General features: G+C 42.6%; 2 protein-coding genes across 18 annotated transcripts in view; one reads left to right on the top strand and one right to left on the bottom strand.

The window, feature by feature from the left end:
• RCBTB1 (RCC1 and BTB domain containing protein 1) overlaps window positions 1-2,917 on the top strand; it is a 50,577-nt gene extending 47,660 nt beyond the window's left edge. For 3 of the 5 annotated variants that reach the window (XM_070471263.1, XM_070471264.1, XM_070471267.1), the window contains one exon: window positions 630-2,917. In XM_070471263.1, coding sequence (XP_070327364.1) covers window positions 630-770 — 141 coding nt within the window. In that variant the 3' untranslated portion in view covers window positions 771-2,917. The remainder of the gene's footprint in view (window positions 1-629) is intronic. The other 2 variants (XM_070471266.1, XM_070471265.1) reach the window with 2 other exon arrangements.
• SETDB2 (SET domain bifurcated histone lysine methyltransferase 2) overlaps window positions 1-25,556 on the bottom strand; it is a 103,865-nt gene that overhangs the window by 8,624 nt on the left and 69,685 nt on the right. For 3 of the 13 annotated variants that reach the window (XM_020904005.2, XM_070471254.1, XM_020904010.2), the window contains 9 exons: window positions 23,867-24,000; window positions 19,234-19,268; window positions 19,018-19,089; window positions 17,681-17,748; window positions 16,730-16,912; window positions 16,276-16,324; window positions 15,326-15,457; window positions 14,029-14,100; window positions 11,322-12,078 (listed from right to left, as the gene is read on the bottom strand). In XM_020904005.2, coding sequence (XP_020759664.2) covers window positions 11,939-12,078; window positions 14,029-14,100; window positions 15,326-15,457; window positions 16,276-16,324; window positions 16,730-16,912; window positions 17,681-17,748; window positions 19,018-19,089; window positions 19,234-19,268; window positions 23,867-24,000 — 885 coding nt within the window. In that variant the 3' untranslated portion in view covers window positions 11,322-11,938. Of the gene's footprint in view, window positions 1-11,321; window positions 12,079-14,028; window positions 14,101-15,325; window positions 15,458-16,275; window positions 16,325-16,729; window positions 16,918-17,680; window positions 17,749-19,011; window positions 19,090-19,233; window positions 19,269-21,240; window positions 21,410-23,866; window positions 24,001-25,556 lie in introns of those variants that run through there. The other 10 variants (XR_011488999.1, XR_011489000.1, XM_070471253.1 and 7 more) reach the window with 9 other exon arrangements.

The following is a 25,556-nucleotide window of genomic DNA, read 5'->3' as shown; positions in this document are numbered from 1 at the left end:
TTAATGTGGTGGAAATTATACTGGATTACTCCTCGTGGTTTAAAAATGAAGACATTTTTATATAGGAGAGCATGAAAGTGATTTTAAGGTCTTTGGAATGTTTATTTAAAATTTTTAAAAATTGTTTTCTAGAATTTTTATTTTTAATGTGTCACTTTAGGTTGACCATTTCTCTTCATCACTTTTCTGTTTCTTAAAGTCTTTTCTTCCCTTGAATCAAATGACCCACATCTTAATGCTTTTTTCTGATGCCTGAATGTAGTAAAACATATGATATGGACTTAAGTTGCTTTCAGCTTTTTAAAACCATGTCTTTGAGTGATTGGATTATGTGATAATTGTGAAGAAACTGGACCCCCGCCCCCCATCCCACAGCTCTGTGTGAGTGTTTTGAAGAGTCAGACCTGAGTAAGGGAACCATTGCTTTTACTGTGTGATGAAAAAATAGTTTGTATTTTCTCTGCCTTGTACCTGTGGTCACGTGTTTGCCTAGTTTGAGGTTTCTGGCCTTAGATCTCTTCTAGGGGAGGGTGAGAGCTTTGGGGTGAGGGATCTAGAGAGAAGTAATTCAATCAAAGTTAATTAAAAAAAGGCCTTTTCTTGTTTTTATTTTTGTTGTGTGTGTCCAGGATTTAGAAGAATTCTGCTTTAAGTTTTGCATCAATCATTTGACAGAAGTCACACAGACTGCAGCATTTTGGCAAATGGATGGCCCTCTGCTAAAGGAATTCATTGCTAAAGCCAGTAAATGTGGAGCCTTTAAGAACTGAAGCCCAAGACTGCTGGGTTTTGTGTGAGTGCTCTGGGGCTGGTGAAGGCGTGTCGTTTGTGCTCTATGGGGGATGTAATTCTGCAGGTAAAAAAAAAAAACCCATCACATATCTTGCTCACATGGGGATACAGTTCTCTGTGTAGGGATATGTGAAGAGTGCATGGCTCTTCCTGAACCCATTTTAAACTATTTCCAGATGTGTATATTTTAAATGTGACCGTAACATTTGACTGGGACATTGTAAAGGGGTGAAAGTTTTGCTGGTTGGTTGTTGTTTTGTTTTTGTTTGTTTTTGATTAGAGGAACTTCTAAAGTTGGAAAGCGGACATTTGTGGCAACTCTCCTGACTCATGTATTAGCAGCCCTTTTGATCCCAGGAGTTGGGATAGTGCACGATTGTGAGAGGCGTAGAGGGCCCCCCACATCCCCCCAGAATGAAAGGTGCTGACTTGGGACTTGGCTGAAGAGCTGCATTAGTTGCTAGGTCTGTAGCTTCACTTTGAAGGGATAGTTAAGATTGTTTGAGGTTTTGTTTGTGTTTTTGCATCATTGATGACTTTTTTTAACTTCAAAATGATATTCAATTTAATATAAACCTATTGAAATGATAATTATGCAAAGATGAATTTCTCGGTTAATCAGGGTTTCTCTTAAGACTTAAGTACATTAAAGAGTAGTAATGTAGAACTATCTATGAAAAATTAATAATGGAGGAAACTTCACTTGGGTGAAGGTGAATTTTTTATAAATCAGAGTCTCCACTTCTATCTAACAGTGTTTTATTAAGGTTAAATTTGAGAACCCAAATTTCAATGCTCCCACCTTTTCCCCTATAAATGCTAATCATGTAAGAGGATAATAGTGATATGTTCAGCATTCTCTTGCTTCCTGAATCATGGTTGCTGAATCATCAGATTTGCTATGTCTGACTCAAATAAGTAGTTCTTAAACCCAAGTTTCTTACAGGACTTAACAGAGTTTGTTTTTATTGGTTTTTATCTGTGCCAAATACCATCATACATTTTGCTTATTTGAAATTTCACCAGCTTTCACATTTGACTTTCCTTTTGGTTGTGTTAGGTATAATATTTAGCACAACTTAACTTTGAAGAAGGATCTAAATTATAGGGTGAGTGGTCTGGTTATGGAATGGGGCTTTGGGAGTAAGAGTGTTCAATGTGTGTCTTTTAAGCTTGCTTCATGTGTGTCTGTTGAGCTTGCTTTGAGAAAAAGTCTTTGTTCTTCTCTCTGGCCAGCAGACTCATTTCTCTCTGTGGAAGCTCCCTTGGTGAACTGTTTCCTGTTTGGAAGTTCTCCCCTCTAAATTGAGACTAGATACATTTTCAGACTCAAAGGAACAAGAGGGTGGAGAGATGCTGCAGCTACTGTTTTTAGCAAAGTTTCTTTGTGTGTGTTGGCCGGGAAGGGCCCAAAGATGGAAATTCATTGATGGGGGCAATGAACACAAGCCCAGAAATCCCAGCCCCCTTTTCTTGACCGTGTTGCAAGCAGTTGGAGCCCAGTGAGTTACTACATTAGGATTGTTACTGCAGTATGATAGAATTTTCTTACTAGGTTGAGAAATGTACATTAATTTATTAGCTATGATGGGTAGTATTTGTAACAATCACTGTCATAGGCTTATGATCCGGGCAAAACAAGAACTTCAGTGTGTTTACTATTGCTGTTACTTGAAAAAAAAACACTTTAACAAAAGCACAAATTGATGTAGTATATCCATTTCCGTAGATAGTTCATTCATTCAACAAATATTTGCTGAGTTCCTAATAGGTGAAGAACTTCCACTTCTCAGATTACTGAGTTATTTGTATGGGTATGTATTCAGTGAAGAGAACAGGAAAAAGTCCTTCAGAAAGTACTTGTGTGTATGTGTTTTTTTTAAATATGCTCTCTTATTTTTCTACCTGGTTTTGTTAATCGCAGCAGGAGATGAAAACTATTCTGAGTTGTTTTCTTCATCTGACATAATTATAAAAGCCGAAGTATTCGTATTTCTTAAAATAGCCCTAAAATGTACTCTTGAACTTCTTACTGGAACAACATTTGATACTCTAGTTATACAAGTTGTATTTATGCAGTGTTTAGAGTGACATGTTAATAAATAAAGCAATCTGTTAAAATGGGCATCTAGAGTTATCTTTTCCCTCTCAAAAATCAATAACATGCAGCCTTAAAAAGGAAAGAAATCCTGACACATGTTGCCACTTGGATGAACTTTGAGGGTGTTAGGCTCAGTGAAATAAGCCAGTCACAAAATGACAAGCCCTGTATGATCCCACTTACATGAGATCCCTCGAGCAGTCAGGGTAGATGGTTGTTGCCAGGGGCTGGGGGAAAGGGTCCGAGGGGTTATCATGTAATAGGTTCAGAGTTTCAGTTTTGTAAGATAAAAAATGTCCTGTGCACAGATGGTACACAGCAATGTGAATGGACTTAATGCTACTGAACTTAACCATGGTTAATATGGTAATGTGTATTTTGCAATGAAAAAAAAAGCAGTAGTCTGATTCTTGGATATTAGGCTAAAAGGTACCACCATGAACATTTCCCTGGTGGCTCAAAGGGTAAAGTGTCTGCCTGCAGTGTAGGAGACCCAGGTTCTATCTCTGGGTCAGGAAGATCCCTTGGAGAAGGAAATGGCAACCCACTCCAGTATTCTTGTCTGGAAAATCCCATGGACAGAGGAACCTGGTTGGGCTACAGTCCATGGGGTCGCAAAGAGTCGGACACAACTGAGCGACTTTCACATTCACTTCACTGTGAGCATGCTGTTTCTCAGCTATCCCCCAACCCCAGAAAATAGACTCTAGTTTTATTCCTGCTGAAAGACACTACAGTTGAGCCATCACAGCAGAATATTAATGTATCTGGATCCTTTGGGGGGACTAATAAATGAGGGGTGAGACATATCCCTGTCCTCAAGGAATGTAAAAATTGTTAGGAGAGGGGAGCGAGGTTTAGGAGTCAACACCGTAACAACATTTGTAAACAGCTTTTCGTAAGTCACTGAGAAGAAACCCAGTCGGGTTAGTATGAGAAGTAGCCATTCCGAAGGCCCTGTTTCTGCGGGGGTGGGGGGACGGACACATACAGTGTCCTCTTAGCTCATTTCCAAAACAGGTGAGTGGCCCAAGCAACAGCTCAGAGGTGGGGGCTAACACGCCTTCTATAGCTTTACTGTAAGCAAGCTTGTTTGGTCAGAGTGGAGAAAATAACCCAGGGCTCCTCAGGCAGCAGTGTTGGCAAGGGGAGGGCGTGTGGACACGTGTGGTGTTTGTGTGTGTGTGATGTGGATGAAAACAGTTATCTCCCACGATGCCAGGCACTGTGCCCTGTGCTTCACAAATATTTTGTTTCTGTTTTCTGGCTGTGCTGAGTCTCCGTTGCTATTCATGGGCTTTCTCTAGCTGCGGCGAGTGGGAGCTGTTATTCTTGGTTGCAGTTGCGCGGACTTCTCATCGAGGTGGCGTCTCTTGTTACAGAGCATGGGCTCCAGGCGTGCGGGCTCAGTAGTTGCAACACACTGGCTTAATCTGGTTTGTGGAAACTTCCCTGGCCAGGGATCGAACCTGGGTCCCCTGAGCTGGCAGGCAGGCAGATTCTTATCCACTGTACTACCAGAGAAGGCCCCTAGGTTTTCTTTTTTAATGCCCACATTTTTGTACCATAAAGTAGGCAGAATTAGGCTCAGATTAAATAATTTTTTCAGCAGTAAGTGACTCTGCGAAAGTGCAAACCCAGGTTCTGTTTTCACTTGTCCAACATTTGCCACCTGATGGCTGCCTAATTCTTGTGGCTCTGTTGTGCTGAGTTACCACTGTGAATGACCAGTGAAATCTGAAAGGAAGGTGGAGGCCAGAGGATTTTTTAGAAATAAACATCATGACTTGAGAACTGTTAACTCAGATAAGCTTTGCTATAGGATGTAGCATCAGGAAGGCAAGCTGAAGTTACAGCATCATCTAGACCAGGGGAACTCTTTCTTCAGCAGGTCTAAGATGGAGTCCTGGCTTTTTTATTGAGGTACAGTTGGTTTATAATATTAGTTTTAGGTATACAACATATTGATTGAACATTCTTATAGCTTATACTCCATTTATAGTTATTATAAAATCTTGGCTATATTGTGGTACACTGTATCCTAATAGCTTATTCATTATAAATGTAATAGTTTGTAGCTCGTAATCCCCTAACCCTGTGTTGCCTCCAGCCCCTTCCCTTGCCCCACTGGTCACCTCTAGTTTGTCCTCTGTACTTGTGAGTCTGTTTCTTTTCTGTTATATTCACTAGTTTGTTTTAATTTTTAGGTTCCACATGTAAGTGAAAATATACAGTGTCTTTTTCTCTTATTTCACATAGCATGATACCCTCCAAGTCCATCCATGCCATTGCAAATGTCAGAATTTCATTCTTTTTGACGGCTGACTAGTTCACACACACACACCCCCCGCCCCCGCCACACCCACATCTTCTTTATCCATTCATCTTTTGACGGACACTTAGGTTTTTTTCCATATCATGGCTATTATAAATAATGCTGCTATGAATATCGGGGGATCAAACCCAGGCCATGGCAGTGAAAGCGCCAAATCCTAACCACTGGATCACCAGGGAACACCCCTATTTATGGTCTTTTTGAGGATAGCCATCCCCACAGGTGTGAGGTGATACCTCATGATACTTTTGCATTTCCCTGAGGATTTAGCAGTGTTGAGCATCTTTCCGTGTGCCTGTTGGCCTGTCTCTATGTCCTTTGTAAGGAAGTATCCCTTTTGGTCTTCTGTTTTTTAATCAAGTTGGGTTGGTTTTTTTTTGATGTTGAATTATATGAGCCATTTATGTATTTTGGATATTAACCCTTTATCACTCATATCATTTGCAAATATTTTCTTCCATTCAGTAGGTTGTCTTTTTGTTCTGTAGATGGTTAATGTGTCATTTAAGATCAGTGTTTCCTTACAGATTTTCTGTCTGGATAATCTGTCCATTGATGTAATTGGGCTGTTAAAGTTCTCCACTATTATTGCATTGCTGTCAATTTTTCCTTTTATGTCTGTTAATATTTGCTTTATAAATGTAGGTGGTCCCATGTTGGATATCTATATATATATTTCAATTGTTATATTTTCTTTGATGCCTTGATTGTTATGTAATGTCCTTCTTTACCTCTTTAACAATCTTTGTTTTAAAATCTATTTTGTCTGGTACGGTATTGTTTTCTTTTGATTTCCACTTGCATGGAATGCCTCTCCTTCTTTTAACTTTGTCTGCATGTGTCTTTAGATCTGAAGTGACTCTCTTGTAGGAAGCATGTTTTTGTATCCATTCAGCCAGTCTCTGTCTTTTGATGAGAGCATTTAATCCATTTACATTTGTAATTATTGATATGTCTGCAGTTATTGCCATTCATTAATTGTTTTGTAGTTCTGTTTGTAAACTGTTTTTGTATTTCTGTTTTTTTTTCCTTCTTTTGTTCTTTTTCCCTTGTGATTTGATGACTATTTTTAGTATATGTTTGCATTCCTTTCTCTGTTACAGTTGTTTTGGTTTTTGGTTACCATGAGGTTTTTGTATAGCAGTCCATATGTGATTATTTTAAATTGTTGATCTCTTAATTTCAGATGCATTTTAATAGCACTACAATCATACGCTCCTTCCCTCATGATGACTGTTTGTGACATATATTTTAAATCTGTTTGTCTTGTCTATACCTTCTTTTTGTAGGCATAAATGATTTTACTCTTACTTCTGTCTTTTCTGGAGAAGGGAATGGCAACCCACTCCAGTATTCTTGCCTGGAGAATCCCACGGACAGAGGAGCCTGGCGGGCTACAGTCCATGCGATCACAGAGAGTCAGACAGGACTGAGCAACTAAGCACTTAATGGTTTCACTTTTTGTCTTTTATCCTTCCTACTAACTTTGTTCATGAGTGATTTACTGTCTTTGCTCTATGTTTGCCTTTACCAGCGAGTTTTTTTCCTTTTATAATTTTCATGTTTCTAGTTGTGTGGCCTTTTCTTTTCCAGTGAAATATTTCTTCTAACATTTGTCATAAAGTTTGTTTGGTGGCACTGAACATTTTTAGGTTTTGCTAGTCTGTGAAACTTTTGATTTTTATCAGATCTGAACGAGAGCCATGTCAGGTGGAGTAGTCTTGGTTGTAGCTTTTTCCCTCTCATCACTTTAAATACTGTCATGCTCCTCCCTTCTGGTCTGCGGAGTTTCTGCTGAAAAGTCAGCTGATATCCTTGTGGGAGTTTCCTTCGAAGTAACTTGTTGCTTTTTGATATTCTGTCTTTGTTTTTGCCATTGTAATTACAATATGTCTTGGTGTGGTCCTCTTTGGGTTGATCCTATTTGGGACTCTGCTTCCTGGACTTGGGTGACTTTCCCAGGTTAGGCAAGTCTTTAGCTCTCTTCTGTGTCTTCAGATGTATCCTCAGGCCCTCTCTCTCCTCCTTCTAAATTCTCTATAATATGAATGTTAGTGTGATTGTTACTGTCTCAGTGATCTCTTCAACCGCCCTCTTTCTCTTCTTCTTTTCCGTTCAGCGTCAGTGATCCCCACCACTCCGTCTTCCAGCTCATGGACCTGTCCATCTGTATCATTTTAGTCTGCCATTGATTCCTTCTAGTGTGTTTTTCATTTCAGTTATTGTATTCTTCACCTGTTTGGTGTTTCTTTATGTTTTCTAACTCTTTTTAAAGAAATTCTAATTTCTCACTCTTTTCATTCATTCTTATTCTCAGTTGTTTAGTCATCTTTATGACTTCCCTGCTGGCTCAGACGGTAAAGCGTCTGCCTCCAATGCGGGAGGCCCAGATTCGATCCCTGGGTCAGGAAGATCCTCTGGAGAAGGAAACGGCAACCCACTCCAGTACTCTGGCCTGGAAAAATCCCATGGATGGAGGAGCATGGTAGGCTACAGTCTATGGGGTCGCAAAGAGTCGGACATGACTGAGCAACTTCAAGTGTAAGTCATCTTTATGATCATGACTTGGAACTCTGCCTTTGCTTAGCTCTAGGATTGTATCTTTCATCTGGGATGAAGTGTTTCTCTGTCACCTCATTTTATTTAACTTACAGTGTTTATTTCTGTGTATTGGGGAGGTTGGTAATGTTTCCTGACTTTGGAGAAGTGGCCTTTGGTAGGAGGTGTCTTCTGGTCCCAGCAGTGCACCCCTCCGTCTTCACCGGAGCTGCATGCTCTAGGGGTGCCCATCTGTGTGGGCCTTTCTGCTATGGCAGGCTGACCGCTGTGGGCAGTTTGGAAGGTGTGGCTGGCCTCTTGGTCTGCTGGGTTGCCAGGCCCTGCCTTGTGCAGAGGCAGCTGACCACTGGTTGGCAGGTGGATCACGAGGCTGTAAAACCCTGCGAGGCTTGCCCAGGGGCTGGTGCTGGCTCATTGGAACCAGGAATTGGGCCCAGGAGATTCTGGAGCTGGTTCCTGCCCCCTGGTGGCTGAAGCCAGGTCCTGGGGTCTCGCTTCAGGGCCCTGGGGTCCCAGAACTGGTGTCATACCCCTGGTGGGTATGGTCAATTCCTGATACAGCTGGCTACAGGGTCTGGGGTGTTTTTTTTTTTTTTTTTTAAGCTGTGCTGGATCTTAGTTGCAGCATGAAGGATCTTAGTTGCGGCATGCGAACTCTTAATTGCACCATGCAGACTCTACTTCTCTGACCAGGGATTGAACCCAGGCCCCCTGTATTGGGAGTGTGGAGTCTTAGCCACTGGACCACCTTGGAAGTCCTGGGTCAGGGGTGTCTTGAAATTGGGTTTATCTCCTGGTGGGTGGGGCTTGGGCGCAGCTGGTCCCGGGACTGGTACTGGCCTGCTGGGGGGCGGGCTGTGGTTGTCCTGAGGCGGGTGAGGCTGGTCCCCAGGCTGGAGCAGGCTCACTGGTGAGTGGACTGGGGCTCCGGAGAGTCTGGGGCTGATGTCTGCCCACTGGTGGACAAAGCCGGGTCCCAGGACGGTCAGGTCTACTGTCACTGCACTGGGGCCTGGCCCTCTGGTGGGCAGGGCTGTGTCCAGGGGTGGCTCTGGGCTCGGGGGTCTTAAGGCGGCAGGTCTGCTGGTGTGTGGGGCTCTGTCCCCACCCCAGTTGTTCTGCCTGAGGTATCCGAGTTGCTGCTGCTGTTTAGTCACTAAGTTGTATCCAACTCTTGCAATTCCATGGACTTGTAGCCTGCCAGGCTCTTCTGTCCATGGAATTCTCCAGGCAAGAATACTGGTGTGGGTTGCCATGCCCTCCTCCAGGGGATTCTCTCAACCCAGGGATTGAACCCACATCTCCTGCATTGGCAGGTGGATTCTTCACCACTACGACACCTGGGAAGCCCAAGGTCTCCCAATACTGGTACCTATAGGCTGATGAGCAGGGGCACAGTTCATCCTGAGGCTAAAGCTAGAGGGAGGGTTCCAGAATGGTGTTTGCCACTGGTCTACCACCAGTGTCCACGTGGTAGAGTGAGCTCCCAGAAACGGGCGGTCTCTATGTTCCCAGGTGAGCTCCAGTTGCCTCCCAGCTCTCGGGGAGACGCTCCACGATCAGCAGCTAGGTCTGTCCCAGGCTCTTTTCAAATTAATGCTTGCGCCCTGGAGCATGAGTTTCTGTGTGCACCCTTTAAGAGTGAAGTCTCTATTTCCTCCTGCCCTCTGGGACTCCCAAAGGTAAGCCCCACTGACCTTCAAAGCCAAATGTTCTGGAGGCTCGTCTTCCTGGCACAAGACCCTTCAGTTTGGGGACGCTGATGTGAGGCTCAGACCCATTGTTCCTTGGGGAGAACCTCTCTGCAGTTTTAATTCTATCTGTGGGTCACTCACCCCCAAGTATGGGTCTTGACTGTCTTATGTGTTTGCACCACCACACGTCTGGTTATGCTTCTTTCTTTCTATCTTTAGTTGTAGAAAAGACTGTGAGGTCCTTTGGTCTCTTTGATCCACAGTAGGGTTGTGTGTGTGTGTGTTCCCTCCGTCGGTCTCTTTGATCCACAGTAGGGTTGTGTGTGTGTGTTCATGTGTTCAGTCTCTTTGATCCACAGTAGGGGTGTGTGTGTGTGTGTGTTCCCTCCGTTGGTCTCTTTGATCCACAGTAGGGTTGTGAGTGTGTGTTCATGTGTTCAGTCTCTTTGATCCACAGTAGGGGTGTGTGTGTGTGTGTTCCCTCCGTTGGTCTCTTTGATCCACAGTAGGGGGGTGTGTGTGTGTGTTCATGTGTTCAGTCTCTTTGATCCACAGTAGGGGGGTGTGTGTGTGTGTTCCCTCCGTTGGTCTCTTTGATCCACAGTAGGGGTGTGTGTGTGTGTGTTCCCTCCGTTGGTCTCTTTGATCCACAGTAGGGGTGGGTGTGTGTGTGTTCCCTCCGTTGGTCTCTTTGATCCACAGTAGGGGTGTGTGTGTGTGTGTTCCCTCCGTTGGTCTCTTTGATCCACAGTAGGGGTGTGTGTGTGTGTGTTCCCTCCGTTGGTCTCTTTGATCCACAGTAGGGGGGTGTGTGTGTGTGTTCCCTCCGTTGGTCTCTTTGATCCACAGTAGGGGGGTGTATGTGTGTGTTCATGTGTTCAGTCTCTTTGATCCACAGTAGGGGTGTGTGTGTGTGTGTTCCCTCCGTTGGTCTCTTTGATCCACAGTAGGGTTGTGAGTGTGTGTTCATGTGTTCAGTCTCTTTGATCCACAGTAGGGGTGTGTGTGTGTGTGTTCCCTCTGTTGGTCTCTCTGATCCACAGTAGGGTTGTGTGTGTGTGTGTGTGCCCTCCGTCAGTCTCTTTGATCCACAGTAGGGCTAGGTGTGTGTGTTCATGTGTTCAGTCTCTTTGATCCATAATACTTCTGTGTGTGTTGTGTGCGTGTGTACATGTGCTCAGTCATGTCCCACTCTTTGTGACCCCACGGGACTGTACCTCTAGGATCCTCTGTCCATGGAATTTCCCAGGCAAGAATAGTGGAGTAGATTGCCATTTCCTTCTCCAGGGGTTCTTCCCAATCCAGGGATCGAACCCACATCTCTTGTTTCTCCAGCATTGGCAGGCAGATTCTTTACCACTGTACCACCTGGGAAGCAAGTTATAATTTTGGTATGCCTGTGAGATGAGGTGATTTTTTGGCTTCTGTAGTCTGTCCTCAGATGATTCTGATGTGTAGCCAAATTTGAAAACCAGAGATTTTGCCCCCAGTTATTAGTGACTTGGGCTGGGGTTGCCATCACAGCAGGGATGGACATGTTCTTCATTTACATCATATTCTTCAACAGGTATTTTTTGAGTGTATCATGTGCCAGATACTGTGTTAGGGACTCAGATCAAACTCATGCTGAAATGTAGCACTACTGTGGATCAGATAGTGTGGTAAAAAGGTAGAAACATGAAAGTGAAGTTTTCAGAGGTCAGACATGAATAGGACCTAACATCTGAACTGTATATTGTTAGGTTGAGAAAAACCTCCAAAGAGGCCAGTTTTAAATGTTTATTTTGATGATACTGTACCCATGTGGTGACTGTGGATGAATAGAAATTTCAAAAGCAGGTTTGGTAATGTATAATATTAAAATTTATTATATCAAAGAGGCATTATGGGCTGGAACTAGTCTCAAAAGATAAAAACAGTTTATGCATTTAACGTTTACTGAGCATGCTAGCTGCTAGAAACGTGACAAGGAGAAAAACTTATGAATGGGAGTTTCTGCCCATAGGCTGCTTATACTCCAGTGGTTTGATGTGCAACACAGTGGCTTACACCGAGAAGAGATGTGAGGAGAAAGGACGATCTCGGTGAAGACCACACAGCAGAACGTGCAAAGGCCCTGGGGCAGGAGCACCTGGCATCCACTTAGCTCACTGGAGTTGGGGAGGGGAAGAGGCCACTAAAGGATTTTTAAGAGCCATGGGAAGCATGGTCTAATTTACTCAAGTAGACTCTGAGGAATACGTTACTAGTGGGAGAGAGGTAGAAGTGAGATGACCGTAAGGAGGGGAGGCAGTAACCAGGCATCAGATGCCCATCAGCAAGAACAGGTAAGAGCGGGCAAGGAGCAGAGACACCCCAGGGGCCTGGTGCTGAAGGTGTGTGGCTTTCACAGGCCAGTCTCCAGCTTTCACCCTGCTTGCAACTGTGCTCGATTCCTGGCTTAGGAAATGGTCCTTCTTAAGAAGACAGAGAAGAATCTGAAGTGGAACTTGACTGAAGCCCAGAGCACAAGGTTTGTTTTAAGTCCTGAAGTAGCTCAATCTCTTCCTTCAGCTGCTGTCGCCTGTCTTCAGATTCATGAATTTGATTCTCTACTGCTGTTAGAAGGAAGTTATTTCAGGTTATTCAGTAATTCTATACATAATGTACTATTTCTAGCTTCTTTAGAAAGTGCTTAGTACACAGCACTGTGCCCCAAATGAAAAGGATCCAGGGTCTTGGGAGCTTTCATGCCTTTGCTTCCTCTTGTAGTTCAGGATCAAATTCTAGTATGTATCACACTTAAGGTGGGTCCATAAATCTTTAAAATTTTGTATACAATTAGAAAAGGTAGCTTCTGTATATCTTTGAAGACTTGAAAGCAGCGACTGTATAACCTTCATGCTGCACACTATCCATTTATTGGGAGAGGCTGTGGTTAGACTACCAAGGGTAAGGCAAATCTTTCAGACAAACGCATCCTAGTTTTAATGTTACATAAAAGCTTCTGGCTTTATTTAGAAATAGGAGTGCTTTTATTGTGCAACTTAGAAGCTACTTTAGTTAGGCTTTATGAATTTATAATATTACTCAACGGCAATGTCATTTTCTAAAAACCTGAAAATGGAAGAATATTAAAATATATACATAATCTTTTCTTAGAGTATCTGTATATCTGTAGTTAACTTTCTGGAACATTGGAAAGGCTGAATTAAGCACGAGAGTTATCACTTGGGAGTATCAGAAGTTAAATCTTCTAAGTTGGTTCTCATGCAATTCCAAATAGCATCTCCTCCTAACAGTGTCTCCTCCTGGTGCTCACACCCCACAAACAATACACTGTAATGTATTCCCAACTGACTCACCTAGGTACTGACATGTTCCAAACATGTCACTTTTATATGAGAGAAAAATACACACACATGAAAGTCAAAATACAGAATAAAGTGGGTGCTTTAAAAAAAAAAAAAAAAAAAAGGTACTCCCATTAGAAGTATGCAGACACACTCAAGAGACTGGTAAAAAAAAAACACAAACTATTGTTGGTAAATTAAAAACAACATTTTCCTGCCGATTATAAATGTAACACAAAATTCAAACAGAAATGTGTATTATGAAAACAAAAATGAGAAAGGCTTGTGCATACTGAGAGAAGAATATGAACTAATACTTTCTTTACAGGGAAAGTGTTTTCTTAATACACTTGCCAGAAAGACAAATACATCTCCGGAAAAGAACAGAGTGTAGGCCACGGTTTGTTTTCAACTTCAGGGGGAGCCCTTTGCCCCAAACCCTGTGCCCTCCGCTCCTGCCTGGGATGTGCAGGGCACAGCCTGGCCAGCTGTGTGTGGCAGCCTTGGTGGAGAAGTCAGTAAGACCCATCAGTGTGGAAACTTAGCCTCTATCAAAGGCATCTGAAACAGTGGTAAAAGGACCACTGCTCAATCTTTTATAGAAAAATTATGTCTCTGTTTCCAGCAGGTTTTCTTTTTCAAAAATTTCTTGGCAGTTCTTTTTTGATGATGAACTTAAGAATCAATGACAACTTTCCCTCTCCCCCATTAGATCTGAAGATTAATGTCGGCAGAATTGAAATTTATGCACATCACACCAAGTGAGAGGGAGACAGTGGCATCGTGATTTATCACAGCCTCACCCATTCCTGCTGATGTTCAAACATGGTGCCCAAATACTTCAATTTTGCAGTCAATTTTTTTGTTGTTTCTACTTTTTTAAATGAGTTTTTTTCTGATTAGAAAAGTATTTCGTGTCTGTATTAAATGTGGAAAATACAATGAGCACTAAGACAAAAGAAGTTACTATAATCCAGCCACTTACAGATAACTGCTATTTCCATCATGTGCAGTTTTTCTGTGTGCACGTGTGTCTCTATGTATATATGTGTTCGTTCTTCTGGGCGTGAGGGCTCATGTTTGTAATCGGCTTTTTAACTGAATGAAACTGAATTGAACATTCTTCTAAAATAGGACTTTCACCACCTGACTAGAGTTTATCATTTCAATATGGAAGTATTTATGAACTTTGCTGCTCAGTTATAACTCACATACCTGCTTGAAAGTTTACAAGTGTGTCTTCAAACAGTCTACAGTCAAAAAGTGAAGTCCCGATTTCTTCATAGTCTGGAGGGAGAAAAACATTTTCAGTTTTATATAGGCAGAAACACCTCACAAAGTTAACCCCTAATAAGGAGCAGCACACAGCGGGCACCCCCTGTAGCCTGCAGTAGCAGCAGCCTCCCCAGGGAACTTGCTGGAAATGCAAATTCCTAGCACCCTTCCTGGATCAAAAAGGTCCCCGGCCCCTCCCGGGAAGGGGCCACTGTGTTAACAAGCCCCCCAGGTGGTCCTGAGGGGCATGCTCAAGTTCACATGTGCTTGATCCAGAGACAAGAATAAACAAACAAAAGAATGTAATGAGTGATCTTTGGCAAATGTTTGCTTAGAACTTCACTTTTTGGTTTTGTCCTATAGAAAAAAAAAATCCCTTTCAAATAATCATATATTTTACATTGTTTCATAAAATACAGACTGTCAGGCTTTTCCTTTTAAGACAGCTATGCTACTGATCTCCCTGTGCCGTCAAAAATCCAGGCTAAACTTTATAGCCAGCCCCCCAAATATGCGGTTCCTTGATCTGTGGTTTTGCATCCACAGACTGGGTAGTATTTTATTGTGTAGTATTTACTGAAAAAAATCCAGGTATAAGTGTGCCTGTAAAGTACAAACCTGTTATTTAAGTTTCAGCTTTATTTATAATGAAGTTTTTAAACTCCTAACACAGCTTATAAGAAGGGTACGTGACTATATACCTGCATATACAGATGGAACTTAAGCTGCAAAAGAGCTCTTTCTGAAAGCATCTTTAAACCAAAATCAACAAAAATGTTAAAATTTCTTTCTTCTATGTTTTATAGTTAAAAAAAAAAGGCAACTAGCTTTTTAATGAACAGAATCTGAGTCTAATCAAAACTAACTTAATGAATGCCATTCTCAGATCTTAGTAGTAAACATGCTCAGTTGGGGGGTGGGGGCAGGTGTGTGAGTGAATCTAGTTCTGAGCTCATGCTGGTCACTCAATTATGAACCTCTGGGAAAAAAACATTAACACTTCCAGGGCATCAGGCTATTTTTTTTTTCTTTTACTACATTAATGAGTTTGTGAATTACTTACATCCTGTTGACTTATAGAGAGAGATCTGGATCAATAAACTTTATTAAAGAATGAGATAAGGAAAAGAAAAAAGAAAGAGCATAGAAAGAAAATGTGTACTTTAGGGTGGTGGTTGTTTTGTTCACGATGTAGGTCTGTGAGACATCTCTACATGTAGAAATTTTATTTCAGTACCTGATTCTGCAGTGGTCTCATCCATGAGTCTTTCCTGAATCAAATGAAGTTTGTCTAATATTTCTTCAAATAAAGCATCAAGAAGCCCTGCTTCTTTACATTTCTTGAGAAAAGCAGCTTTCACAATTGCATCTAAGAATAAGAAAAGAATTTTAGAAGGACATGGTACGTCTCAGGGCAGCCATCCTACATACACTCACTTCTTCAAACTTTCCCTAATGGTGGATGAGCATTATTAGATAATACATACACAGCACTTTTGGGCTTCCCTGGTAGCTCAACTGGTAAAGAATCCGCCTGCAATGTGAGAGAACTGGGTTCGATCCCTGGGTTGGGAAAATCCCCTGGAGGAGGGCATGGCAACTCACTCCAGTATTCTTGCCTGGAGAATCCCCATGGACAGAGGAGCCTGGCGGGCTACAGTCCATGGGGTCACAAAGAGACAGACACGACTGACTGCCTAAGCACAGCGCCTTTATCTTTTCTATTAATTTCACCATACCTCTTTTTTTTTCCAAGCTGAAACAATGAAATGTTATAAAAAGGGAAAACAACTTCTCTGCTTAGAATAACAACGTAAATAGAATTTTCTAAAATTTAGCTTCAAATCTTTGAGATAATAGTCTCCCTCATTTTTTTTTTCTGTCACAATTGACTGTTTATCATTATGGAACATCTATTTCCTTAACTGGACACTGGAGTGGGCAGCCTTTCCCTTCTCCAGGAGATCAAGAACTGTATCCTTTCCTAATACTGAAGAGCAGTGGACCATCCCACCCTGTTACCTTGATCTGTTGAGATTTTGATGGAGTGGATAGTCATGACAGAAGATTTCTACTCTCACAGTTCACTACTACAAGTCCAGAAGAATAAAGTGGGATACCAACTCTAAAATCCATGGTAATAAGTACTGTGAGTCATATTTGTTACTGACAAAACTTATAGCGAACCTGTGTGTCTGCTGCCCTTTTCCTTCTTCACTGCCATTCTCTGAGGTGGCTAGGAGAGAAGAAACAAGATTACCTTACACTGATTTTTTACTGTTGACATTTAATACAGTAAGTCCTCTACATATGAACAAGTTCCAGTCTGAGAGCGCGTTCCTAAGTCCAGTCTGATTGTGATTCCAACAGTTAGCCCAGGTGCCCAACTAACACAATCGGCTATGCAGTACCGTAATGGGTGTATAGTACTTTTCACAAAAATGACACATAACACACCAGAAAACACCCCTAGTGTTACAGTACAGGACCTCGGAAAGTACAGCAGTACAGTATAACAGCCGGCTCTGAGTGAAAGGCAGGAAGAGTTAGTGACAGGAGGAGGGAGAGGAGGTGGGAGCTGGTCTAGAGCTGAAGGGTCGGCAGCAGCAGGAGATGGAGGGCAAGCTGCAGCTTCACTCACGCCTGAGGCTGCTGGCACAGGTTCTGGTTCCTTGCCGGATTCAATTCTATCTACCCTCTTGAAAAAGCGATCCAGTGTTGTCTGGATAGGAGCTCTCTTTTTCTCATCACAGGTGACGGGGCAGCAGGGGACTGCGTTCTGAACGGCTGCGGCAGCCTTCGTGAGCCGTTCTATGTTCGCGTCCTGTGCTTGAAATAAAGATACTGCATGCACTACTGTGGTCTCTGCAGGACTGTAAGGTGCACAACGAGCCGCCGCCTGTAGAGGGCGCATACAGGCGACTGCGCCAGGCAAGCAAACCAACCTGTGTGACTGGACGTGCCGACACACGTTCGCATCTCTGAAAGGTTGCAACTTGAAGGTTCATATGTAGGGGACTTACTATATTGCATAAAATGAAAAATTTTGTCAAATTCAGTCATATGCCTATGTTGAAAGTCATGTCTGTAGGCATAAACATCAAATGTATTTTTGTGTCTAACAAAACCTTAAGAGATGGAACAAGCCCCTCTTGTATAAAGGGTGAGAGGCGAAGGCTGCTGGCTCATATTAATTTAGCTTATATAAACTACTGCAAATTCCCAAAACATTTTCATATGCTTTACACATAATAGGAATCCAGAAAATTATGAGTCACATATTAGGGCAAATATGGATCCTGTAGATGGGAAATACTTGGCTAGGTAAGGATGTTCCACTGTACCTGAGCCTGTTTTTAGACCATAAATACCACGTGGGCTCAGATCCTCTCACTGATTTGGTACCAGGGCACGTATTACAGGAGCCACAGGATGGTCACCTCCTGGAGGTTATGTGCTTGGATACCACACATCCAATTTCTCTTTCATATTCATCTTATCATCTATCATTGTGTCACCCAAAATTCAGAATGGTTTTAAAAAAAGACTGTATGGAGAAAATTAAAGCTGTAATAAAATGAAGTCAGATTACCTGTACATGATTGCCTGTTGAGAGACATTTCCTCTTTCCTCTTTTTCTTTTCACTCCTGAAAAGTGGGCTGAAAAACACAAATTATGTAGACACTGGAATTCATAAAGGAAAAGCCTAATGCTTGACTGCATAAAGTACACAAAGTCAAACTTAGATGTGTCAGACCTAAGACTAAATGTTTCCAAAACATGACAAAAGGCCAAATTTTAAAATATAAAAAGACCGTATAAATCAATATGAAAAAGGCAGCTTAGGTAGAAAAATGGGCAAATAGGGAGCTCTGAAGAAGAGGGTTCATTAAACAGAAAAACAAATTAGGTCACAGGACAACAGATGTAACTGATCAAAAGACAGGGAAATATACTCAATTTCACCCAAAGTAAAGATATGCAGAGGAAAACAGAATTTTTCACTGGTCAGATTAAGATGAAGATGTTTAATATATAAAGTTTGCAAGGATTTGGGTCATTGTGTGTACTGCTGGTGTGGCCTCTAGGAGATAACTAGCCAACAGTTAACCCAGAGTTTCACTGTCCATACGCTTTGACTCAGCTATCTACTTAGAGGAAGTCGAATAGTACTGTTACATACAGGCACAAGGCTGAGTGTAGAACAATGTTAACTACAGTATTTAACGTGACAGAAAAAGCTGGATACAACTCCTCGGCTACACAGCTGAGGAAGATACACAGTGGAAGACTATGAAGCCTTTTTAAAAAAATGAGGTAAGATCTACTTACAGCCACTGACAGGGAGGAATCTCTAAGATACGCTAAGTGAAAAAAGCGAAGTACAGTGGTAGATTGTTTGTATGCACAGAGCACTTTTGGAAGAATTAAAAAAAAAAAAGATGGCTTCATCTGGGGAAAGGGTTCATTACAAACAGTTTTACAATTTGCTTTTTGAAACATATTATGGTCATCTTTTCCTGTCAATAAACATTGATTGACAGCAATATTTTTTATGGTAAATCTGATACATTGAAAGGCTGATAATGGCTGAAGAATGAGGGTAACTCTTTGGTTTAAAAAGCACTGTTTAACACTGCACAGTGCAGCTGGCAGGACAGGGAACTAAGCCTTTACCCGAGAGGGCTGACTCCCGTGCACAGAGAGCATTCCAGATCAAGTGTTGGCAAGACGGCCGTCCCAACAGTACACAAAGGCTACATAACTCTCGGCAGCCAGGACCCTACTGTCCTCAGAACAGAAATGCTAATCATGCATTCTTAGGAAAACTGCATTCAGGGAATATACAGCACTTTGTCAGTTTTATCTACTGAAAATTGATAACTCATTTTAGAAGATGAATAGTCGCAAAAGTCACAGCTTTTTACCATGTCTTGGTTTGGTCTGCTCACTGTAGTGAGAATGGAAGACCCCAGACAAAGGCTTCACCGATGGCAGACCTAGTCACAAAGAGAAATTCGGTCCATTATGTCTGCACACCGCACAGGGGCCAACAACTTAATTTTAAAAGTATTTAACATTTTAACTCATACCTAAATGTTTACCTTTTTAAAACCCACCAACACTGAATTTTAGATACTTACCATTTTCAGGGTCAGCATGTTGTTGGCAAAACACTCTGAAAACATGGAATTTTAGAGAGTCAGATATTTTGATTTATACTTTTCAAGTATTATGCCTATTGCTTTGTAACTTAAAAGGGAACTAACCTGTTTTTCATGAGGGCTTAACCCTAAATATTTATTTTAAAAACAAAATTGCTGGGCTTCCCTGGTGACTCGGTGGTAAAGAATCTGCCTGCCAATCCAGGAGACACAGGTTCGATTCCTGATCCGAGAAGATCCCACATGGCCTTGGAACAACTAAGCCTGTGTGCGCCACAACTATTAAGCCTGTGCCGTAGAGCCTGGGGGCCGCAGTTACTGAGCCCACGTGCCCCAGCTGCTAAAGCCCGCTTGCCCTACAGCCTGTGCCCTGCAACAAGAGAAGCCAGCACAGCGAGGAGCCCCCGCTCGCCACAAGTGGAGAAAAGCCCTTGCAGCAACGACGGACGCAGCACGGCAAAAAGAACTAAATAAAATTATTAACAATAAAATTGCTGGGATTTCCCTGGGTGTCGAGTGGTTAGGACTCTGTGCTCCCAATGCAGGAGGTGAGGGTTTGATCCCTGGTCAGGAAATTTAGATTCCGCATGCTACACAGCATGGCCAAGAAAAAAAACCTCAAGACAAAAAAAAATTGCTGCTCAAGCCTGTGTACGGTATTGACGCACATCAAGTGCAGATGGAGCCATACCAGCGTCCCCGGTGCCCTTGAACCATGTGGACGGTCAACGTGTTCTCTGCAGGGCTGAGTGCTGATGACATATTTTAAACAATATGTTTATTACATAGGGGTCAGTGGGATTTTACTGTATAAACATCCCTAGCAATCCAATGGCTAAGACACCAATTTTTGTCTGACTATACAAAGTTCTGCAGCTTTTCCACAATAAGCACAAAATTGGACTTCCCTGTGGTCCAGTGTTTAAGAACCCACCTGCCATTGCAGGGGACACGGGTTTAATTCCTGGTCCAGGAAGATCGCACGTGCTGCAGGACATCTAAGCCAGCGTGTCACAACTACTGACCCTGCGCTCCCCCAGCCCACGCGCTCCAACTGCTGAGCCCAGGCGCCCAGAGCCCACGTTCTGCAACACGAGGAGTCACTGCGAGGAGAAGCCCGTGCACCGCAGTCAAGAGTGGCCCCGGCTCTCCACAAGCAGAGGAAAGCCTATGCGGCAGCAAAGACCAGGCAGAGCCAAAAAGAAACAAGAAACTGCAACCGCAAATTGCATGCATTAATCTGCGGGGCAAGCAGTTTCCTAACTCCACGGGCATTGCCCCCAGATCTTCCATTTGAGCTGCACAACCTGGAACTGATCAGCCACGGGAGAGAAGGGAGAATGGTGTAGCTGCAGCAGGGAAGTGCTCTGAGTGAAGGAGCAGCCCTGCCCCGTTTCTCTCTGCAGCCTCCGTTCCTCCTCAGCCCCCAGGCCTTTGTCCTCGAGGTGCTGGCCCCTGGATGCAGGGTCCCCCGCGCTTAGAATGTATGGATTCTTCCCGTCTTATACCAGTGCCCGCCTCCTCCATACAGTTCTCTGAGCAAACCACCCCCCATCCCCAATCAATATTAATCTCCTCATCCTTCGGATTCCGGTGTCTCTGAGCACTTTTGTTTGCCAGGTATACTTAATTTTTTATGGAAAATTTCAAACATAGAGAAGTGGAGGAGATGTGATGAACTCCCATGCCCCCACCCATTTTCAACAATTATCAACTGAAGGCCAAGCCAGCTTCATATAAGTCCCCTCCTGCTCCCATCCTGCCACAGGCTGATAGTTCTGACCTTCTGGTCCTCCCATGAGGTGATGGGTTTAGTCCATGTCTTGTTCTTCTTTATATCACAACACCTAACAAGGGGTCTTGTGTGTGACGGGCACTCTGAATGTTTCGATTCAATGAAAAAAAAATTAATGAAAGTTCACCTGATACTTGATAATGTTAGTCGCTCAGTCGTGTCCGACTCTTTGCGACCCCATGAACCATAGCCCGCCAGGCTCCTCTGTCCATGGAATTCTCCAGGCAAGAATACTGGAGCAGGTAGCCATTCCATTCTCCAGGGGATCTTCCCGACCCAGGGATCGAACCTGGGTCTCCTGCACTGCAGGTGATTCTTTACCATCTGAGCCACCAGGGAAGCCCAATACTTGATAAAAAACTATGACAAAAAAGGATTATTTTATGGAGTCTCTTCAGTGGTTCTAATATATGATCAGTATTTTTTCAAACTTTAAGCTATAGCAGAAACTTCTTTCTGTTTGACCTTGTAGCTCTGCTAATAATAGTCTTTCCCAGTGGGTGTTTCAGGTCTTTGGAGAAGTCATAATAAAACAAGCTCTTTGGGAAGGTAAGTAAAAAAAGTGAAATAGAATATTACAACCATGGGTTTCTCCGTAAATCAAATATAAAAAGAATATAAAATTAACATATTCATACATTTCCTGTCTAGTCTCAAGCAAGAAAATATCCATGGAACTTGTAAAATCAGATGTTAAATTATTTTATAAATTATTTTAAACTTCTTGGAATGTTAGTTTTGCCCACATTTTAGCATATGTGGCCCCTAAGCTTAAAGAGGATGTAGTGGCAAAGAGCAAAGACTCTGGAGCCCTTTAGCCCAGCTCTGCCACTTAACAGAAGTGTGGCCTGGGTACAAATTACTGTCCCTCAGGGCCTCAGTTTCCTTATAATAGTATGGGAATAACAGTATCTACCTTACTGGGCTAATATATGAGTTTTAAATGAATTAACCTTTGCAAAGTACTTTGAAGTATTCCTGGCGTAGAGTAAGTGGTTTTAATAAAGTAATAAAATAGTGTTGGAAGACTCTGATAAAATTGGGGAGGGGGATAGTCTACCCTCCGTATGCAATTTTAAAATATCATTTAGGAATGTAAGATCTTATAAAAATCATATTAAAAGTAACCCTCTGGGAGGGATAAATTAGGAGTTTGGGATTAGCATATATATGAAACAGATAACCAGCAAGGACCTACAGTATAGCACAGGGAACTCTGCTCAGTATTATGTAACAACCTGTAAGGGAAAAGAATCTGAGAAAGTCTGAGTTGAACCACTTTGCCATATACCTGAAACTAATACAACACTGTAAATCAACTATACTTCAGTTATAAAATAATAATCCTCTCAACACTAATCCTATTATTCAGATACTATGACTGAAAAAAATGTATATATTTCACTGAACTTTCAAATGTCCAGGACTTCCTTGGTGGTCCAGTGATAAATTCACCTGCCAATGCAGGGGGCACAGGCTCGATCCCTGGGCTGGGAAGAGTCCACATGCTGAGGGGCAGCTAAACCTGTGCGCCACAACTACTGAGCCCGTGCTCTAGAGCCCGCACACCCAGGGCTCGAGCTCTGCAACAAGAGGCCACCGCAAAGAGAAGCCCTCTCAGCAACTCGAGAGTGGCGCCCCATCGTCGCAACGAGAGGAAGCCCGTGCACAGCAACGAAGACCCAGCACAGCGAAGATACGTAAATAAAATGTCCGTTCGATCAGAATCTATTCACATGCCCCAAAGAAGTGGCAAGTGTCTGCCTGGCTTGTCCACGCTAGACCATCAGTCTCTGTTTTACTCCATCTCATAACATTAAAAAGGTCAAAACTGTTAAGACCATTATATAACTTTCTTCACCTTTATATAACATATTCTAGACTGCATCTATGTATGAAAGAGTTCACTTAAAGTGACCCTGAATCAATTAACAACTGGCTTACTGATTTCCTCTGACTAAATTGTATAATGACTTAACTGACATCTTTCATCAGAAGGAAGATCAAATTTCTCCGGGTAAAACAAATACACTTGTAGTAGACTTGAAATATGCCTCACTGCGTAAAAATTAACATGATAGAATTATTGAAAGACAAGGAGCAGGATTTCAAAGTCAAGACAAGTTTTTCTTCAAGGACCTGATGACTGATAACTGTACTTGCTGCCTAGTTTATAATTTTCAGAGGCTATTTATAGTGAAGAGGGTGGTGACATTAGTGGGAAAATGCATTCATTTGGAGACAAGATGGGTATAGCGGGCACCTGACTGAGAAGTCAGGCTCCTTTCCTGTTTGCAGAAAAAAGGGAGTGTGAACTGGTTCCCACCTGTTAGGTCACTAGCGCCCCTATGACAAGCAGCATTTTCTACGAGGAAAGAAACGATGCAGGGAGAGTAAAACTCCAGACAAAACCAACCCTGCTTCTTTTCTTCCTATGACAATTGTTGTTGCTGTTTAGTCGCTAAGTTGTGTCCAACTCTTTGTGATTTCATGGACTGTAGCCCACCAGGCCCTCTTGTCCATGGGATTCTTTCTCCAGGCAAGACTACTGGAGTGGTCGCCATGCCTTCCTTCAGGGGATCTTTCTGACCCAGAGACTGAACCCACATTCATGCACTGGCAGGTGGGTTCTTTACCACTGAGTCACCTGGGAAACCAGGGATGGTCTTCTGAAGTCAGGTTCCTAACTGGGCATCTCCCAAACCACATTCCTACTTGGAAACAATTTGTATAAAACTAGCTTTAAACAATCTAACCATTTCATATTCCAATCCACCCCTCCTGCAAATGTGGCTTTAAAACAGTTTCATTAAATACTTATAAATTCCTTTATGTCCATCAGCTTGCAGAACTGCGTGGTCATTCTTGGCACAGAAAAAGTGGTAATTCTTGGAACAGGATTTTAAGTCACATCCCACGGTGGCTCCTTTTTTCCCACAATACGTGCATTTCTACAGAAGAGGAGATTTACTGAGTAAGCATCCGCTTTTTCAGAGTTTTTGTTAAAAATTAAAAGGCAAGAGGTCATCAAGTGCTATTTTTAAGCTGGCTTCCCTCATGTCCTCAGTTACAAACACTGGGTCCTGATATCTGCTGCTCGTTTTGGAATTTCAGCACAACCTCAACCGACTGGAATGTTTTGTAATGATCTGATTAAAAGCAGAAAACTCTTGTTTCCAACTCCTGTCCCCTCTCTTTAAGAGATTTCTAAAAAGCAGGGCTGGCAACACTGCCTGGCTCTAGGCAGAGGTTCTGGGGGTGACACTGAGCGTGTGGCCAAGGGCTGCTCCGGGGGGTGCCCTGACAGCTGCGTGATCTCAAGCAGGCCCCTTCCCCTCTCCTAGACCTTTATTCTTCCCTGGGGATAACAGCACATGTCTTATAGACGCTTGACTGAGGAGACGTGAGACAAAGGAAGGGAAACCTCTTTGGAATCTATGCAGAAAGGCCAAAAATGTAAAAAAAACAAATATAAAAAGGCTTCTGAAGAGTAAGTTTTTCCCTTACTTCAGTTCATTTGATATCTTGCTTCTCTGTATTAGTCTATTGGCCTGATAGGAAGGTGGGGTAGAGATGGCTAGGAGGACAGAAACCTAACCGTTTGGGGGAATCCGAGCCATGACCAAGGCTGGTTTATATCACACTCCGGCTGCATGAAGTGCAGGCTCAAGGTAACCACCTAGCAAAACAGGAGAAAGCTCACACAGTATCCCAAGAGCAGCACAAACAACTCTCTAAATAAACAAAATGCAAATATGGGAGAGCAGTTAGATTGTGCAGAAGGCAGGATGTGAAGTCAGAGCACAAAGAAGGATCATTTAATGTTGGGGGGCATCTAACTAGATGCATAGAAAAGAAGTAAGAGTAAGATCCCTACCTCACAATATATTTCCCAATAAATTTCACGTGGAATAAGGCTTTATATAAAAAATAGGTTATTTTTAAAAGCCTACAGAAATCTGGAAAATATGAGAAAGAAGAAAAAAGTATAGTACTGAGGTGAGGAAGGCTGTCTAAGCAAGGCAGGAAACTCAGAAGCCACAAAGAAAAAGACTGATCTGACCACATAAGAAAGTGTAAGCTCCACCTTTAAGGTGATAAGATACCATAAAAAGAAAAAAGGAAGACTGTTTGCTGCATAGTTGATGAAGGGTTAAGACTCTACTAACCCACAGAAAAACGGGAAGAGGCAAATCACCAGAAATACAAACAGCTAATAAACATCAAATTAGAAGATGCTTGCTCCTTGGAAGGAAAGCTATGACTAACCTAGACAGCATATTAAAAAGCAGAGATATCACTTTGCTGACAAAGGTCCATATAGTCAAACCATGGTCTTTCCAGTGGTCACGTATGGATGTGACAGCTGGACCATAAAGAAGGCTGAGTGCTGAAGAACTGATGATTCTGAACTGTGGTGTTGGAGAAGACTCTCGAGAGTCCCTTGGACTGCAAGGAGATCCAACCAGTCCATCCTAAAGGAGATCAACCCTGAATATTCATTGAA

The sequence above is a fragment of the Odocoileus virginianus genome, chromosome 8 (assembly GCF_023699985.2).
Source record: "Odocoileus virginianus isolate 20LAN1187 ecotype Illinois chromosome 8, Ovbor_1.2, whole genome shotgun sequence".
Lineage (NCBI taxonomy): Eukaryota > Metazoa > Chordata > Mammalia > Artiodactyla > Cervidae > Odocoileus > Odocoileus virginianus.
The sequence above is the reverse complement of the archived record's forward strand: the minus strand, read 5'-3'. Positions and strand labels throughout refer to the sequence as shown.